We start from the raw sequence: 18468 nt of genomic DNA on the forward strand, positions 1-18468 counted from the left end.
TAAAATTGATAACATTTTTATTGTTATTAATATTTGTGTCTTAAGTACATCGAATTTTATTGGCATGAGAACGTCGAATGAAGACATACATGATTTTTAGTTCCAAGAAAGAGAGGGAACAAACGAGCATTTACTTTTCTAAGCTAAACAGTCATATTATCAAATACTGGAATTCAGAAGAAAAATTTTATTAACGTTAGCTGAAATGACATAATACAAAGCACTGGATCAAGAATCAAGAAGGTTGTTACAATTTCTTTAGAAATTAATTTATTGAAGTGTATATATAGTGTGACATTTTTTTTTAAGTATATTATTTCTTATTTAAATTACAGGCGTTCAATTTATATTTGTCAGTTGGAAAGCAAATGAAAGAGTATGAAGAAACCAGATACGAGAATTGGAAAGGAAAAGCAGAATCTGTTGTGCAGGCTATCATGAAGAAAAGTATTTTAAAAATAAGGGAAGGATCTTTAGAAGGTAAGTTCTAAATCTTTTAGATTCATATATTCTTCATAAATTCATTCTTGAATAGGATGTTAAAGGAAATGTACGTACTCACTTTGAGAAAAGACTTTCATGGAAATGCTGCACGTTTCTGTACATCGAAACTAAACAAATAATCTCAATCGAAGAGGGGTTCGTAAAGTTATCAGAGCTCCTTCGTGGCCAAGCGGTTAGCGTACTCGCCTTTGTTGCGTGGGAAACCCGGGTTTGATTTCCGGCGAGAGCTCATGTGGTTTGGATTCCACGCCAATCAGTAGGTCCCGTCTCATATAGCCTCGCTACTGAAAAGGACGTTAAAATCAACTCAACTCGTAAAGTTATAATTCTTGTTATTAGTATTGTGCCGATATTAATACCAATTGTTCCCTCCAAGCCTTCGGTTCATTGGCAAATTGTTTGCACGGCGATGAATCACTTAGCGTCAGATAAGGGGCAGCGCAACTAGCGCAGCTATTAGTTGGACTATGAGCTATTGGGAATTAGCATGGCTGACAGACAGACAGAGGCGTCTTGTATGTATAATAAGAATTAAGAAAATCTAAATATTTTCAGCTAGATATTTATGCAACCTGTAACTTTTAAACCTTTTGAAGTTTTCATATTAGCGTGACTCATAGACTGCTAGTTTTTGTCGTTGTAAATAGGATTCCGCGCTGGATCGCATACTTTAAATTGAGATTTTGCGTGTACTTCGGTTATATGCCAATCTCTTCGATAAGGCATTACAATTATCCTACTTAATAACACCTTGGATCAGTTGCTGTGCTTCGATGACTATGTTTCTGAGTTAACTTCTCTTTTTGATGTAAAAGTTATCCACTTTAGCAAAACTAAAAGTAAACGTAAGTAAATAAGTTTAGAATACCCAAAACTAAAATGTGTTTAAAGCTATGTCTTCATTGGAAACAACTTATGTAATTCATATTTGTAAAAAAATGAAATCTTTCAGTTTAACATCACACGATTATGCCCTTTAAGCTAAGGGAAACGGATGATCAAGGCAAATGAATGATGAGAGAAAAGTCGATTGAATGAGAATGTGGGGGGAAGAGCGGGATTACCCCGAGCTAACCCACGGACATGTTGTCTATTACAGACTTTTTGGTCGGGGATCGAACTATACTCCCCCCCCCCCCCCCCCGAGTTAATCGCTCCACCATACTCCCAATTCATATTTGGAATACTCAACATTGAGATGAAGGTGTTAATTAGAAATGGTAGGAAGTATTTAGTTGTTGATGTTGTTATCAATAATGGGTGAAGATAATCGCATAGATGACGTTCCACATTACTGATAGACCCACAAGACAAGCAGCAATTCTAGTTTTCCCTTCACACTATCGTCTGTGACAAAGAAGGTCTTGACTTCTGTCTTTTCTTACTTAGAACCATCTGTGCCAAATGAACCCCTTAAGTTTTATGTTTAACTACCTCCCAAGATATTGCTTTATATTTTTATCTTTTTATCTATCCGATAGGCTCTTTCCGAAATACTTCCAAACTAGAATTGTACACAGTTTGCGTGTTTTTTTAATGTAAACACGAGTCACATCCAGAGTGTGAAGTCATCATAATTGAAGTGGTAGAGAAAAGGAGACAGAGTGAAAAATAAACTCCTGTTCTCACTGGAATGGTTCGACAGTTGCAAAGTTTTCAGATCATAATTAAATCTAGTTGTTCTTTATGTCTTCCCATACCACCAGTTCATTAATTAATTACAATAACTGTTGCAGCGAAGCCTTCGGGCCCGCTGTGCACTTTAGATCAGGATTTCCCAACTTGGGGTCCGCAAGACGATCGCAGGGGATCCGCAAGCCAATCTTAGGAAGGCACACACAATGGTGAGAAATACACCATTTTAAGTTAAATGATCGAATTAATAATAACAAATCAATTTGCGTGAGAAGTTATATTCGACCTACAAGAAGCTGCCTACACTCCAACGATATTTTTTTCTGGCAGAGCCGGAAAGCATGTAGAGGCTGATGTACATGTTTGTAAAATATCTTGAAACGAAAATCTTCTTCGATGCAATAGATGACTCGAAAACGAAAGAGGGAATGAGAACTTCTTGCTCGGTATTCTTTCATTTGTTAAAACCCTAGACTAAGCTATTTTCTGTGGTACATACATTCTTCCCCCTTCTCCCCTGCACCGTTCCCATTGTTGTTACAAGTGCATTTATCATTCTACATTGTAGGCATCCTAACACGGGACAGTACTAACTGTATATATTGCAAGGGGTCTTTCACATTTATTGTAGACTCTAAAGGGGGCCGCAGTGTGGAAAATGTTGAGAAAGGCTGCTCTAAATACAAATGTCCGTAATTAAGATCTAATTGTTTACATTTAACACTTTTTTCCCTTTGAGTTTGCCCACCAACCACCCCAAACTCCATTTTATGCAATTATTCAAGGACTTGGTCATACTCAATAATTGCGTAGATAGTGACATCTATTAACCTGAAGCAAGCAAATGAAAGCGAACGTAGCGACATCTATTAGAATGACAGTTTTTTGTTAGTAATTAGTGTGACGCACTGAGATGTCACACTATTATAGTAATTCAAATTGAGCCCCTGGTCTTTCTGCAACCAGCATTACAAATCTCTAAACAGGGTTGTATAACATTACAGGATAGTGTGGCGCAGAGACTGATGTGTTTGTCTTTTATAATTAGGATAGGAATTATTATAATTAATTTGCATACTTCTAACAGTAACGTCACTTTATTCACTTTCAGTAACTTAGTAGGGAGAATTTTATTCCAAAAATAATAAGTGGACAGAATTTCGCTATCCCTCTCCTGCGGATTTCGCAGGAATTCTTACACTACATTTTTATGAATTTCTACATTTTGTAACTTTGTAGCATTTACCCGTTTATTCCTCTAGTATTTTTGCAATAAATATTTTCTTGAAAATTTGTTTTTTGGAAATCCTTATTATGTCTTCGTCTTTGCAAATTAGCGACTTAACTTTCACATACAATACAGCAGTCATAATTCTGTCAGGCTTGGATCCCTCCCCCCCCCCCCCAGAAAAAAAGTAGAAGCATAATTCTTTGTACTAATTTTAACCTTGTTCATGTGGATATAATTTTTCAAGAAAACCGTCTTTGACTTTAATTCTTATATTAAATGAAACTGTTTCAGGTATAAATTTTAAAAACTAAATAAAAAATAAAGTGGAAACCATAGAGGTACAAGCTGAGAGCGGTGATAATAGTCAATATAGTAAGTAAAATAAACAACTTCATATTTCGTGGAACACGTTCCTCATCTTCAGCTTGCTTACATCTGAGAAAGGTTATAAAGGTAAAATCATGTGAAAAGGGAAAAAAAATAAAAAAATGATTCGAATTAAATACACATGTCATATCAAAGAACATTACTACGGGACGTGAACCAACGTAACACACTATGAAGTCACAGTGACCTGAATGTATGATGGTCATCACGACTATTATTGTTATTATTATTATTGTTTAATGTCGTTTGCTACACTGTTATTGACAGCAATAAGGCTATTTTTGTGCGCACTGAAAATTGTTTTCAGATATACTATATATATATATATATATATATATATATATATATATATATATATATATATAAACTGGTAAATGCCTTAAAGGAAAATAATTTGTCTGATGCAGATGTCGTACAAAAGGTTATCATCAAACAGAGTTCCCACCAGAATTTGCAAAGTTACAGGTGAGAATCTAGTATTACGGAAAAGCTGTTTTATTATTATTATTATTATTATTATTATTAGGAAGGTGTATTACAATTTGCATGCATTATAAGTGTGAAGTGTATTTATAAGAATGTATGCTCACGCGTAGGGTAATCATTGGTACATGTGGTTTCAGGCTCGAGACGGAATGAAGCGAACTCCGCTGTAGGATTCCTGAAATAACATCTATAGGATACTTATTTATGGACAATATAGAGTACATATTGAATACACTTACCTTGTGTATTCAGACCTGTAAACTATATACAGTTTCAGCGTACGTTGAAGCTTTCATCAGCAATTTGTTAAAACTAACTATACCAAACTGACTGTTAGGATCTCCGTGTGATACTTCTCTAGAAGAATTAATGAAACAAGAATCTTCGGAAATTAGTTACGATTGAAGATATCTTCGAAGTTCCAGAAAAAATAATGATCACTTTGTACAATTGTCATCTTTTCTTCAAGAATTGTGATTCGCCACTTTTAATATTAGCAGTTAGTTTGTAGAAAGTTCCTGCCAGAGAAGAAAATCGAAAATCCAGAAAACCGTTGATCACTTCCACACGTCAACAAAACATCTTCGTGAAAAAGGATGATGAAACAAAAATGAATTTAACATTTAGCCTGTGAATTTTAAAAAAAATCTGTGTGTAGTAATTACATAGAAAATATTCGTAAACTATTATAAGTTCAAATTATGTACACCGTGTTTCAAAAATCTGACCTGTGAAGACCTGGTTTTAAAAGTCCATATGTATTGATAAAAGCATACCACAAAAATGGGATAAATTGCAAAATACTCACACAATCTTTAAGTTTTAGCTATGCTGTTACAAATGCTCTATGCGTTAACCAGCAGCAGCACGAACAACATTTAGACGATAGCTAAATTCGTCATAAACTTTACATTATATATATATATATATATATATATATATATATATATATATGCGTTTACGGCAGTTATGATGGCTGTTATTTTGTTCTTCACTTCTATCTCACGAGGTAAAGGGGGGATGCAGACACTATCCTTCACATATCCCCACAAGAAAAAAATCACAGGGGTCATGTCTGGCGATCTTGGAGGCTAAAATGTAGGGCAGTGTCTCGGGTGTCTAGGGCAGTGCCTTTAATTTAGTTATCGTCTAGATGTTGTTCGTGCTGCTGCTAGTGGACATATAGAGCATTTGTAATAGCATAGTTAAAACTTGAAGCTTTTGTGAGTATTTTGGAATTTACCCCATTTTTGTAGTATGTTTTTATCAATACATATGGACTTTTAAAATCAGGTCATTCTTTTTGAAACACCCTGTATATGCGTTGTGGAAATAAATAGCCGATGACAATTAACATCACATCTAGCCGATTAGAGCTGTTGATGAGTTCTAGTGCTAGGAAGTTTAGTGTCAGTAGAGAATGTGCAATATTTCCATTGTGTAACGGTTTCATTTGAAAAATTCCGATCATTTAGAGAACAAAGAACAACGTATTGTGATACAAAAGCTGTTTCATGAGAAAAATGATTGAAATGTACTCATTTATAATCTTTTACTGAAATAGCGAAGTGGCGGAATCACTTCCATAAGAGTAAGTTTAAATTTCTATTGCGACAGCAAATCAGATCAGCAATGGTGAATCAAACCATGGTAGAGTTAGTTGACCATTCTAGGAAGTCCTTTGTCTACATTGTTTTTATTCCTTTCTTTCCTTCTTACTTACTTACTTACTTACTTATCTCTAATCAAGTTGGTCTCACTCATTTTTAAGCTAATTATGTTCTGTAATACTGGTTTACTTCTTCACGTTTAAATATAATGTTATTTTATATTTTGATTTTAGTCTTTCCTTTTATTAAGTTGATTATCAGCAGCTATTTTCGATGGTACAAAAGTGTAGTAGCTTGTATGTTGTAGATTTATTAGTTGAGTGATGTACAAAAACGAGTAGATGCGCGTCAGTAGTAAAAATCACTGGGATTTTAATAAGTTTTTCTGGAATGTATATATTATAGATTTCCTGGCCAACGAACTTCCCAAAATTCCATCTTTTGTTTTCCATTATCATAGAGAAATAAATTCCAGTAGAGAAAACTGTTAAGAAATAAGTTTCCGCAGCACCGGTATGCAGTAAATAGTGGGGCTACCATAGACTCTCCTGGCTAAAGATCTTTTGTGTAATATTTCGTGTTTTCTAGTTCCTCCTGTTTAGAAAAAAAATGAAGATTTCTTGATTATTATTTTTTACAGAAGCTATGTCAGCACCGGCAGGTGACCAGTCAAAATTATCACCTGCAACGGAAGGTGGTGGTGCTTCCAAATCAGCCCAGAATTCTGTTGCATCACGATCACCACAAGCGATGCCTCCTGGCTCTTCAGCCGCGAGCCAATCAACTATACGATCTAGACCACAGACTGCTAAAAGTAGGATGAAGAAAGCTTTACTTGGTATGAAGTTTCTGACATCATATGGGATGTCCTTAAGTAGTACTGGGGACTCTGGGAGAATGGCTAGAATTACGAATATTGTAGAAAGACAACAATTGTTAAAGGAGAGCACTAGAGATAGAATAGCATTACTGGAAAAGAAACTTCGATATGAGGTAGACTTTATGGAAGAGCTATTTGAAATAATTGCTGAAGCTAAATTGCTGGAACTTATGGGGTTTGTCATTCCTGAGACCATTCGAGATGTAGGAATGCAAGAAGACCGTTTACACGTGGATTTGTACCTAACCCAACTGATGGTTAAGAAGTATAACCAAATATTGGATCAGTTAACAGGCCCAGAGGTAAGTCACAATCAGGTCTGTTGATTTCTTGTATATCATTTACTCTCTTGCGTTTAAGGCAGCGTTTCTCAAACTGTGATCCTTGAGGTATGCCTTTGTGGTAGCCCTAGTTCAGAAAAGACAGAAAATATTCAGATTCAAGTGAATTACGTAGCACACAATGTAGATATTCTCCACGGGATATTCTCATGATTTTCAATTTTTCGATGTTGATTTCCATTCCATATATTTTTCCAGTCTCAACTATTTTATCCATCATTTCCTGTAGTCCTTCTTCGGTTCTAGCTATAATAGCCATGTCATCCTCATATCTGATATTGTTAATGGTCTGTCCTCCAATCTTGAAATCTCCGTTTGGGGAAGATTATTGCTTCCTTCATTAAACATTCATTGTAAATGTTGAATAATTGGGGCGACATACTATATCTTTGTCTGACTTCTCTTCCAGTTTCTACATTATTGATTTCTTCTTGATTGAAGAGTAACTTCACTCATTGTTCTATGTATAGGTTGCGAATGAGACGTCGGTCTCTCCAATTGACCCCAATTTCTTTAAGTATTTTCAGATGTTTGGTCCAGTTGACCCGGTCAAAAGCTTTTTGCCAGTAAATGAAGCACAAACACAACTCTTTGTTTATGTCAAGAACTCGTTCTGATATAATTCTCATCAACCCAGTGTCATCTCTGGTACCTTTTCCGACCGGAATCCAAGTTGATCCTCCTCCAACATCTTTTCTGTCACTTCCCAGACGTCTGTTAAGTATGTGTTCAGTAATCTTTACAGTGTGGGAAATACGGCTAATTGTTCTGTTATCGCTGCGCTTCTTTGTTTTTTATTTATTTTTATTTAGGGCTCGGTGCAATAAGGAGCTAACCCTCAAAAAGTTGTTTCCGAGATAATAGCTTTTGAAAGTTTGAAAAAATCCATAAATCGGAATTATTATTTTTATGTTGTGCAGTTCATTCGAAAAGCTTCACTAAAGTTTCTAGTTTATATAAAGACATACAATTATGTACAATTAAAATGAAAAGAGGTTGAATTTGTTCTTTTTGTAATTCAATATTACTCATTGTTGGTTAGCTCCTTATTGCATCAGAATTTTAGGAGTCAGTTCTGTGGGATAACAACTAACATAAATGCACAAGAATTATATTGTGAACAAAAAATATACATAATAATGAAAAATCAAACTGAAGTATGTAAGGAAAACTAAATACTTTACAAGTTTAATGAATATGTAAGTCAGTCACAATGCTCTTAGCGCTGACATGAAATAGTGGCATATTATTGCAGGTCACAAATTACATTGAATTCAACCAAGGTTGACCCTTCTTATGCATCAATCATCAAGTCCATCCAACATTTCTACACACTCTTCTCCAGCTACTTCCGTCGGAACAAGGCTACGATAAAAATTATGGTATATTGGGGGGATCCATTCCAACAGAGACATTAGATCAGAGTATTTCCGGATATCTATAGGAATTCCTTCCTGGTACTTGCATGGCAAATCGTTGAGGTTCACTTCTGGCTGTGGGCGGCCTCGTTTCTTTAGGTTGCACGTAATCCATACAGGTGCTTCCTTCTGGTACGAATAGCTTACATGCAAAACATAGGGAGTAGCTGATTCCATCTTAAACACGGCTGCATCTGAAAACTTGAGAGGCTGTTTGGTGTCTGTGGTTATTTTCTTGGAAATTGATGACACAAGTGGTGTGAAATCCTTGAAGTCGGTTTGCTGCATGCGAGTTACATGAAATTTCTTCTTTCTGTTGGCACTGCTGATTACATGTGCCCACTCATCTGTTGTATACACAATGGGGTGATGCCTACGTGCGTACAGTTCTATGCGGCCAAAATCACGATCGCATGGCAGTTGTGTGTGGCCTACGACTGGAAAATGATGAAAAATTTTCTTAAATCGTCCACACCGAAGCAGTGCTTCATATAAGGCAATCAAGGTCCAATTCTTATTTTGCCCTTTGCAATTGTCACTAATAATATGAAGTTCTTCACTTTGCACGTTATTTCCCATAATGTATTTAAGTATGCAACTAGAAATTTCAGAGGAACCGCGTTTAGCTATATTTTCACTCCAGAGAAACATAAACCCAATGTCCGAGCCACAATCATGAACTGCGAAATTATAACTCCAGAGTTTTCTTTTGTAGAAAGCAGGACCAACCGTTAATTTTGGAGTTGGGAGGGTCTTTTGTAAATCAACGCAGATTACATGATATTTCGTAGGATCTGAAGAAGCAAGCTGTGAGAGATAGGTGAGTTTCTCCTTAGCGGCTTCTGCCCTAGCTAGGTGTAGCGCTCTACTGGCTTCTAACTGTTTGGCTTCGTTTTCGTCATGTACAGATTTAGCATGATCCAAATTTATTTTATTCGAGTCGCAAAAGGAACAAGTGTCTGACTTAGGTAATTTAAACCCTATACAAAATTCCTCACAAAAAAGCCTTCGGAATCTGTCAGAACTAATGGACGTTGTCTGCTGAGATGCACACCACGGAATATACTTTGTCTCATATAGAGAATTTATCGTGAGATCGCAGTCCAGGTACTGCTTGTTCGCGTTTTGGCTCCGGCTGTAGTGACTGGCATATTTCGGTATGGATGTTATAAACTTCCTTGCAGATTCCAAACTGGCTTCTGTAAAAGCATTTGGCCGGTTGTGATGCCTACCCCTTCCATCACTTTTGGCTGTGATGTTTCCACCCTTGATTTGTTCCTGAAGTAGCTGTATTCGTTTTCTGCTGCGGTGAAGTCCATGAACTGCAAGAAAGGCCTTCTTGCACACACTAACATCTACACCATTAATTTTCAAATTATAAGAAAACGTGAATGATCTCCTCGAAGATTGTCCTTTTGTGTAGGAACGTTTCGTATTCTGAATTCTCATATTTTGCATGAGGTAGGTGTTTTGTGTTGCATAATCAGCCAAGTCCCAGAATGAATGAAAAATAAACTCTATGTCCCCTTTAATTTTTTTCCAGCAATTTTTTGGACATTTACATGGTTCACCCACTTTCCTGGCTGAAACAACATCCTTCGAATGACTGGAGGTATATTGCTCCCCTTTATTTCTTCTTCTCTTACGCTTCACTCTCTCCCAGTTATCCCTCTCACATCGTCTCTTTCTGGCTGGAGGACGTTTGATTGGAGATCCCTCTGTCGTCCTTGTGATGTGAAGGTCATTCTGAAAAGGATAAGAGTACGATTTTAATAAATACACACTAGGTTCTTTACAACAGGAAATTAGAAATACCTAATGAAAATATTCTGGCCATAGTGCTATTGAATCTACTGTATTTCTAAACCGATATGACGTCTCAACCCCACTGCTATTCTGCGTGCGCGAAATTTAGCAAAAATCCTAGTCAGTAACAAAAATTATTTCCATTTGATGAAAATTGTTTCGTAAATAACTTCAGAATGTAAGGGAAATTTGAATACATTTTTAGCAAATTGAAAAGACTGTAATTTTCTGTACATTCCAGCCACACTAGCATTATTCCCAAAATAATTTTACGAAATGGAAAGAACTTTTGTCACTGACTGTACAATCCACTCGAAAATCATAAATATTCGAAACAAATTCATTATTGAAAATGACAAAACAATTCTGATCATTTATCGTGACACAGTGTTGTCACACTTGGTGCAATTGTACCAAATTCAGCACTTTGTCATTCAACGGCCCATTTTCATCCCCTTTTGTGAAAAAGTTGGTACAATTGTACCCAATTGTACCCAATGTAACAAATACTTCTCACATTTTCAAAAATGTCAATAAGACTTTTCCTACATTTTACAGTACTCATACTGTGTGTTGGACTCTTAAAAAATGCTGTTGGACATTCATTCTTTGACGTTGCATCGCTTAACGCTAGAAACTATACCAGGAAATAAATGACGATACGTTGGCGCATCCGAGCCCCGTATGAACTAGACGAGAAAGTAACAGTGTTGTGGAAATATATTCTTAAAATAATAATAATAATAATAATAATAATAATAATAATAATAATAATAATAATAATAATAATAATAATAATAATAATAATAACACACAAATACGTTGAACCAAGTGTTGAATATTCTGAAGAAAACCAGCCTATGCTCAAATAAGTCTATAATTTATGCGTCGTTGCAAAGATTTTACACCAAACGAAAATAGCACGAAAAATATATTGACATAATTCCTGCCTTACCGCGGTAAGTTGTTTCTAATTACGCCATATTGACGTATATAAAGATACCCGAACATTTCTCCGTTTTATAGATCTGTATCGACGCGTTGATTTGGACCCTTGAAAGAGGGGGGGGGGAGGTCTAGAAATTTACTTATTTTAGTTTCGTGTTACAGAGTCATGTATTACACTGGAATAAATTCAACCCTTTTTGTTTCAATTTGGTACTATTTTTCAGCTCCCTTCAGACCTAGGACTGTGGCAACACTGTCCTGACATGATTGCTTTATTACCTTTCTCATTTCATAGCATTTACAGCACCGTTCTTGACGCTACATTGTCAGAATTTGTCATAATCAGAGAAAAATGTACATGTGTAATGTCGCTTTCTTTGTGGTTAATTATTTCAGCAATATGGCGCTAACCAACATTCATTATATTAGCAGCTGTTGTCATCAGAAAAAGTTCAAGATTTTTCTGTACCAACTCGCTAGAGTCCTGACGAATGCATAGGGAATTGATTTGCGTATTAAGATGCACGTAAAAACTCACACTTAAAGACCGTTTTTTACAAGCCTATATCTGAGGCAATAAGGTGTTAACCAACATTTTAACAAAATAACAAAAATAAAACTCGTTTCTTACCTCAGAGTCGGTGCTGTTGTTGCTTGACACTCCAAACACATACTCTGGGTCATCAAAGCTGTTTTCACCGAGTAGGGGGCCATCTTCTTCATCAGAAACACTAATATGTGCGGAGGTGCTCTGCATAACATTCTCGATAACTGACATTTTCCTGTGGCTTAACACCTTGTTGCACACAACTTTCCGCTTGTACGTTTCTTCTCAAGAAGGATATCACGTGATTGCGCGCGATGACGACACAGCACAAGCACCATCTGTTGATGAATGAAGCAGACCTTCATGCCTAATGTAGTACACTGTTTATCTCAATTTTGACAAAAGTGAGGGTTAGCTCCTTATTGCACCGAGCCCTTCATTTATTTTTTGGATAATGCAACCATTGTGACATCAAAAAAATCCTGTGGTTTTCTCCACTCAGGTAGATCTTTTTAATAAGTGAAGTCGGTATTTTCATTGCATTGTCTCTTAATCCCTTAAGCAAATCTGCTGGTATGCCTTCGTCTCCAGTGGTCTTTCTCCTTCGCATGTTTTTGATGACTTGTACTACTTCACTTTTCTATATACTGAGTAATTTTTCATCATCATCCACCTCTTCCTCTGCTTCGATCTTAATATCTTTGGGGCGGTTCTTCTGATCATACAGATCCTTTATGTATTCCTCCTAAAGTCTAAGGATTCTTCTAATGGTCACTGACTACATGACCTTGATGATCGTCGATTCCAAACGTGTGTATACTTTTGTTAGCTTTCGCTTCTAATTCGTGTGCTTTCTGATACATCAGGTCATATTTGTCGCGCCGTTGAAGTTCCATTATTTCTTCACGTATCTGTTCCATGTATTTCTCTTTGGCTTTGTCCGTCTCTCTTCTCAATGCATTATTCAGTTTTCTGTATTCTTTGATGTCCGTGTTTTTTGCCCTTCTGCGTTCCTCCATCTTCTTAAGTATCGCTTCAGTTATCCATGGGTTTCTCAGCACTCTTTCCATCCTACCAATGTTATTGTGGAGTGTCTAGTAAAATCTGTTTTATTTTTTCCCAACTATTTTCTACATTGCTTACCATCACTCATTGCACAAAATTTTCTTAAGTCTCTTCTTTCACATCACTGTCCATACTTCTTAGTCATTTTAAGTTCCATTTTCGATTTCCCCTCTCATTTTTCTTGATTTATTTAACCAAGTTAACACTTCTGCCGCTAGGAGATTGTGATCCAAAATCAATATCCGCTCCCGGTAGCCTCTTCATTTCTTGTACACTATTCCTGAAACGTTGCTTCACAAGAATATAATCAATTTGGTAGCGTTTCTTATCTCCTATACTTTTCCACCTGTACAGCTTGGCTTTTTTCTTATCTTAGCCATATTTCCCACACTAGAAAGATTATTGCGCACATACTGAACAGACGGCTGGAAAGTAAGATAAAAGAGATATTGAAGGAAGATCAATTTGGATTCCGAACGGAAAAGGTACCAGAGATGCCATTGGGTTGATGAGAATTATATCAGAACGAGTTCTTGACATAAACGAAGAGTTGTTTTCTTTTCTTAAGCAACGTATTTGTCACCACCGTATCATGTAGCTTAGAGAAGTCAATAAGCATTTGGCCGCGACACCATTTTCAGCCTTAACGCCACTCGAATAGGATGATGTGTAATTTCCCGATACTATCTCACATTTTCCTGACAATCTCAATTCATTCAAGTCCACTGTGTTCATTTTACATTTATTCATTTCCACTTTTCAATTGTCAAGTTTACCCGCACGTCTTAAAGTTCGTACGTTCCAGGTTTCTATGTTGAAATGAAAGTTATTATTTTATTATAGGATTTTTTAATGTCAATAACATTAGTTAACAACAAAAATAGTAAAGAATGTTTTAAACCTGTTCTCAGCATTTCAAAAATTGTAACAAGAGGTGCAGTCTTCGATTATCGAATGATCCAGTGATGATCAAGCAAAATTGAGAGAAGAGCATGTTCTATTTATTTATTTATTTATTTATTTTATTTTATTTTATTTTCTCTGTTTTTCATTTAAACTAGTTAACTATCTTTTAATTCTTTGGTAATTTTGAATAATTGCAGTTTTATCTAGGACAGTAATAACAAGAAGTGATTTCTTGGATTGCTTCACGTATCACTCATTACTGATGAAAGATCATTACACATTGACTGGGAAAAAATTATATAATTTTATACTTACAAACTATTCTATGTATAAGTCTTATCTTATCGAATGGCTTTTTCCGTCCGTCCGCCCGTCTGTCGACAGGTATCAGAGCAAAACCGGTAAGAGATATCGAAAAACGGCTTTTCTGTAATTGATTTAGCGTTCCAGGAATAGGTTCCATCTCATCCGTTAACCCTCTATTCAAACCGGAAGTGGTTCAAATTAACTAAATCCTGTTTCAGCGTTTACGGCCGTAGAACGGTAATACATAGCGAGAAGCATTCTCTGGGAAACGATTCAGCGTATCATGACAACATATGACAAATTACCAAACATCCTACCTAAACCAGAAGTGATTCAAATTTACTATTACTTCCGGTTTCACTACTGATTTCCATAGAGCAAATACGGTAAAAGATTAAGAAGCGTTTTATTTTTGCCATCGATTCATTGTCCGAAAAATTGGTACAATCAGATCCGTTGAAGCTCTATTCAAATCGTAAGTGGTTCAAGTTAACCATTTCCGGTTTCAATGTTTATCACCACAGAAAGAAAACTAACAAGTTTTTTTTTTCAAACGATTCGGCGTATAAAAACAACATACCATGATTATCCACAACACTCTACCGAAACCGGAAGTGGTTGAAATTTACTATTAGGCTACATCCGATTTCAATACTGATTTTCACAGAGCAAAAACTGTAAGAGATATGGGGATGTTTTTTTTTTTCTCTATCGATTTAGTATCCTAAGAAAAGGTTCCATCGCTTCCCTTAGCCCTCTATTCAAATCGAAGGTGGTTCAAATTAACGATTTTTGGCTTCAACCTTTTTTGGCGTAGAACAAAAACAGTAAAAGATAGCGAGTAATAACTTTATAGTATGGACTCAGCGTCCGAGGAACAGGCTTTATCTTTGATCTTATTACTCTTATAGATGTACTACTTCAAGTTTGAGTATTGTATTTGAATAATTTAAAAGTCTACCGTAGTTCCACACTGTGAAACGAAACTCACTTGTTTTTATCTATCTATTAAAACGCTACAATAGCAATTAAAAGCGCCTGAACTCCAACCTATAACTTTAGCTTTCAAATCTTTCATTTACGGTTATGCGTGATTTCACGTTTAACAGAGACAAACATTTTTAGTATTTGTACTTTAAATAGTCTAAATTAGTTAACTATATCTTTTTCATAAAGTTTATGATATAAATTTATTGTTCAAAGCCTTTGTATTTTAATAAGCCTTCTCTAAAATCAATGCATGTGAGTTGTGCTTCCATCTTCCGAGTTCTTTTAAACTATGTTTATATGTTTGTGGGCAATCCTTTCGACAATGAGATCTCGGAAACTACAGGCTCTAGAAAGATGACGTTTTCACTGATCGATTGGAAATTTTGCGTAGATTGTCCAGTTCTAATTGAATATTTAAAAAACATGGCCATTATTTCTTTATTACATTTTTTAGGTACCCTGGAAGCGTTGAAATAAAAAAAAAACCTAAACCATCATATCCTATACGTTATACATTCCAACACCACAATGTTGTATATTGGGGTTGTATATGTCTCAGGCGTTTGTTCCATGGCCAAATAATAGTGAAAAAGGAAGGATAACCATTTCTCGAGTCTTAAGATAAAATCTTTATTTTTTGAGTGTTTTTCCCAACGAACACCATATATAACTGACATTATAATTAATTGTATATGTAATGTATTTGCATATTACATATTGCATGCAAGAAGAAAGAAAACACTGGTCATACACGAATTAGGAACTCCAACCGGAAGTAGGCTCAAATCTTGCAAACAGTGCGATATATTGAGAAAAAATAATCGAAAAAATCTCCCCTTTATGATACCCATTGCAGATTTTTTAAAATCAAGATGTTTTTCACTTGTGTCTGTAAAGGGTCATGTACATATGTTGTGAGGAATGAGAAGGAGATTTATGCTCATATGCGAATGATGCGCTGTGTAGAGAGCGCAGGTTCAGCTAGTCTATATATTAAAATGCTAGGTTTATGTTTGTCAGCAATCCTTTCGACAATGAGATTTCGGAAACTACAAGTGCTGGAAACGTGCCGTTTTCACTGGTCGATTGCAAATGTTGAGGAAATTGACCAGTTCTCATTCAAATTTTCAAAAACCGTGTCCTTATTGTTCTATTCAACATTTTAGGGGCCATTTTGAGCCCATAAGATTAACATTGTTGCAGACCAAAACCACGGTGTTTAACATTGTTGCAGACCAAAACTACTGTGTTAGACAACCAGTAGAGAAGTTACGTATAGCGGGTTGGCTTACATTGCAAGCGCTTTGCTTAAATCTGAATGGCAACACCTGTTGGATGATGGCAACTTCAAAAGGCCTCAAGAGATGCAATGACATGTACTCGGATGATATGGATTTATTAGGAAAAGTGTTTCCACTTGATATCGTGTTACTTCTACAAATTTGATACAAACTCATTCCAATATCATCTATACATAGAATTCACTTTCTTTGTGATTCTCCTCTACTTTACTTGTGTGAGTAAGGAGACATGAATAGTAAGAAGGACATTCGTGGTCATAACAGAACGATGCATTGAGTAGACAGCGCACGTTCAGCTAGTTATTATTATTATTATTATTATTATTATTATTATTATTATTATTATTATTATTATTATTATTATTATTATTATTATTATTGAAAAGTATCTAAAATTGTAGAAATCAAATATCTGCATATTCAAATATGCAAACTACTTCAACTACACAATACACACTTACAATTTCTTTTTAATTTTTAATTTTTTTTTTTTTTATTTTACAGTTCCGCTTAGTTACCAATCATTTAAAAGAAGTAGAAAGGCATATGCAACCGGGATTTACAAGACTCAATTGGAACGCTCTTGGAATAGAAGAATACGCGTTGAAGTGCACTTCGATTCTTGGTAACTTTGAATCTCTGGTGAATCAAGTTGAAAAAATTGCAAAGGATCTATCTAGAATAGTTGTTGCATTTCAAGAAGTTAATGTTTTGTATCCAAAGGCAAAGGAAAGGCCGAAATCTGATAGTGAATTTTTACCTTGTAAGGTAAGTATCGAGGTATATAGCAATTTTATGTTGCATTTTGTGAATTCTTAAAATTAGCACTATGAAATTTTTAGGTTTTTATATAGTTCTGCTTAATATTTTACTCCTGCTTCGAAATATTTCATACCAAAAGCAGGGTGTCTAGCAGTCGGGAAAATCGGGAAAGTCGGGAATTTGTCTTAAATTTAAAAAATGGTCGGGAATTCGGGGGTTTGTCTGGAATTTGCGAAAAAAAGTCGGGAAAAATGGAATTAAATTCCACATGTTGGAAATGATGCTGACGCTTGTCGGAGCGACTCCGATAAACCTCACGTTCCTAAATGCATCGCGATGTAGTACGTTTACATCGTATTTTTCCACTTCCATTTTGCCATATTCGTTGGGTAGAAAATGCGAAGGTAGCAAAGCGAAGCCAAGAAATATTACCGCATGTGAGAAAGTATGTTGAAACGGTTAAGGGAACAGACAAAGAACCCAACTGTAACAGTTTCAGAATAGTAGCTAGAAATTTGAACGACAAGTTGCTCTATGCAAAATTAGCGTTTTTTTCAATCTCTTGCTGAGGACTGTGAGCCTTTCCTGGCTGAATATCAGTCAGACACTCCTATGACTCCATTTTTGCGTGGTAGTCTTACTCAGTTATTGAAAGTATTGATGTCTCGCTTCGTTAAAAAAGAAATAATGGTCGCTTCGTTAAAAAAGAAATAATGGACAGGAAGAGTATCAATGCTATTGATGTTATGGAGAAAAGTGAAAACTTATATATTAATTTAATTCGTATCAAGGAAATTGACCTTGGATATGCAACTAGGTCAGCACTGAGGAGATGTACAGAAGTTAGTGAAAAGGAAATGTTGTGTTTCCGAAAGCAAGTACGTGAATGCTATCAACATTTAGTGTCCAAGCTGCAGGAAAGATCCCCGCTAAAATATTCCCTTACAAAAGCGCTGACGTTTCTTAATCCCTTAACCGTTGGTCATTCACAGGAAGAAGCTGTTAAACAAATGAGAGCAACGTTCGAAATTTTAGTGCAGAGTAATTGTCTTAGCGTCTGATGCAGAAAAGGCAGACAGAGAATACAATGCTCTAGTAGATCAGACACATGTGCGGGAGAAATTGGAGTCGTACGAAAGAAATGAACATAGACTTGATGACTTCTGGATGAGTGTGTTACCACCAAATGATGTATATCTGTGCAAAATAGTAAAGATATGCCTAGCTCTTTCCCACGGTAATGCAGCATTAGAAAGGGGTTTTTCGGTAAACAGGGAAATAGTAGTTGAAAATTTGTCAGAGGATTCTTTAGTGGCGCAGCTTGTAGTGTATGATGCTGTCAATG

The 18468-nt window shown here is 35.8% G+C and overlaps 1 protein-coding gene across 5 annotated transcripts in view; it reads left to right on the forward strand.

The window, feature by feature from the left end:
• The window catches only part of Dhc98D (Dynein heavy chain at 89D), a 608487-nt gene that overhangs the window by 115186 nt on the left and 474833 nt on the right, over nucleotides 1-18468 (forward strand). For all 5 annotated transcript variants that reach the window (XM_081742517.1, XM_081742516.1, XM_081742518.1 and 2 more), the window contains exons 15-17: nucleotides 336-480; nucleotides 6494-7035; nucleotides 16866-17129. In XM_081742517.1, the coding sequence (XP_081598643.1) occupies nucleotides 336-480; nucleotides 6494-7035; nucleotides 16866-17129 (951 nt within the window). The remainder of the gene's footprint in view (nucleotides 1-335; nucleotides 481-6493; nucleotides 7036-16865; nucleotides 17130-18468) is intronic.

This window comes from Thermobia domestica, chromosome 16, assembly GCF_964235325.1.
Source record: "Thermobia domestica chromosome 16, izTheDome1.hap1.1, whole genome shotgun sequence".
Classification (NCBI taxonomy): domain Eukaryota; kingdom Metazoa; phylum Arthropoda; class Insecta; order Zygentoma; family Lepismatidae; genus Thermobia; species Thermobia domestica.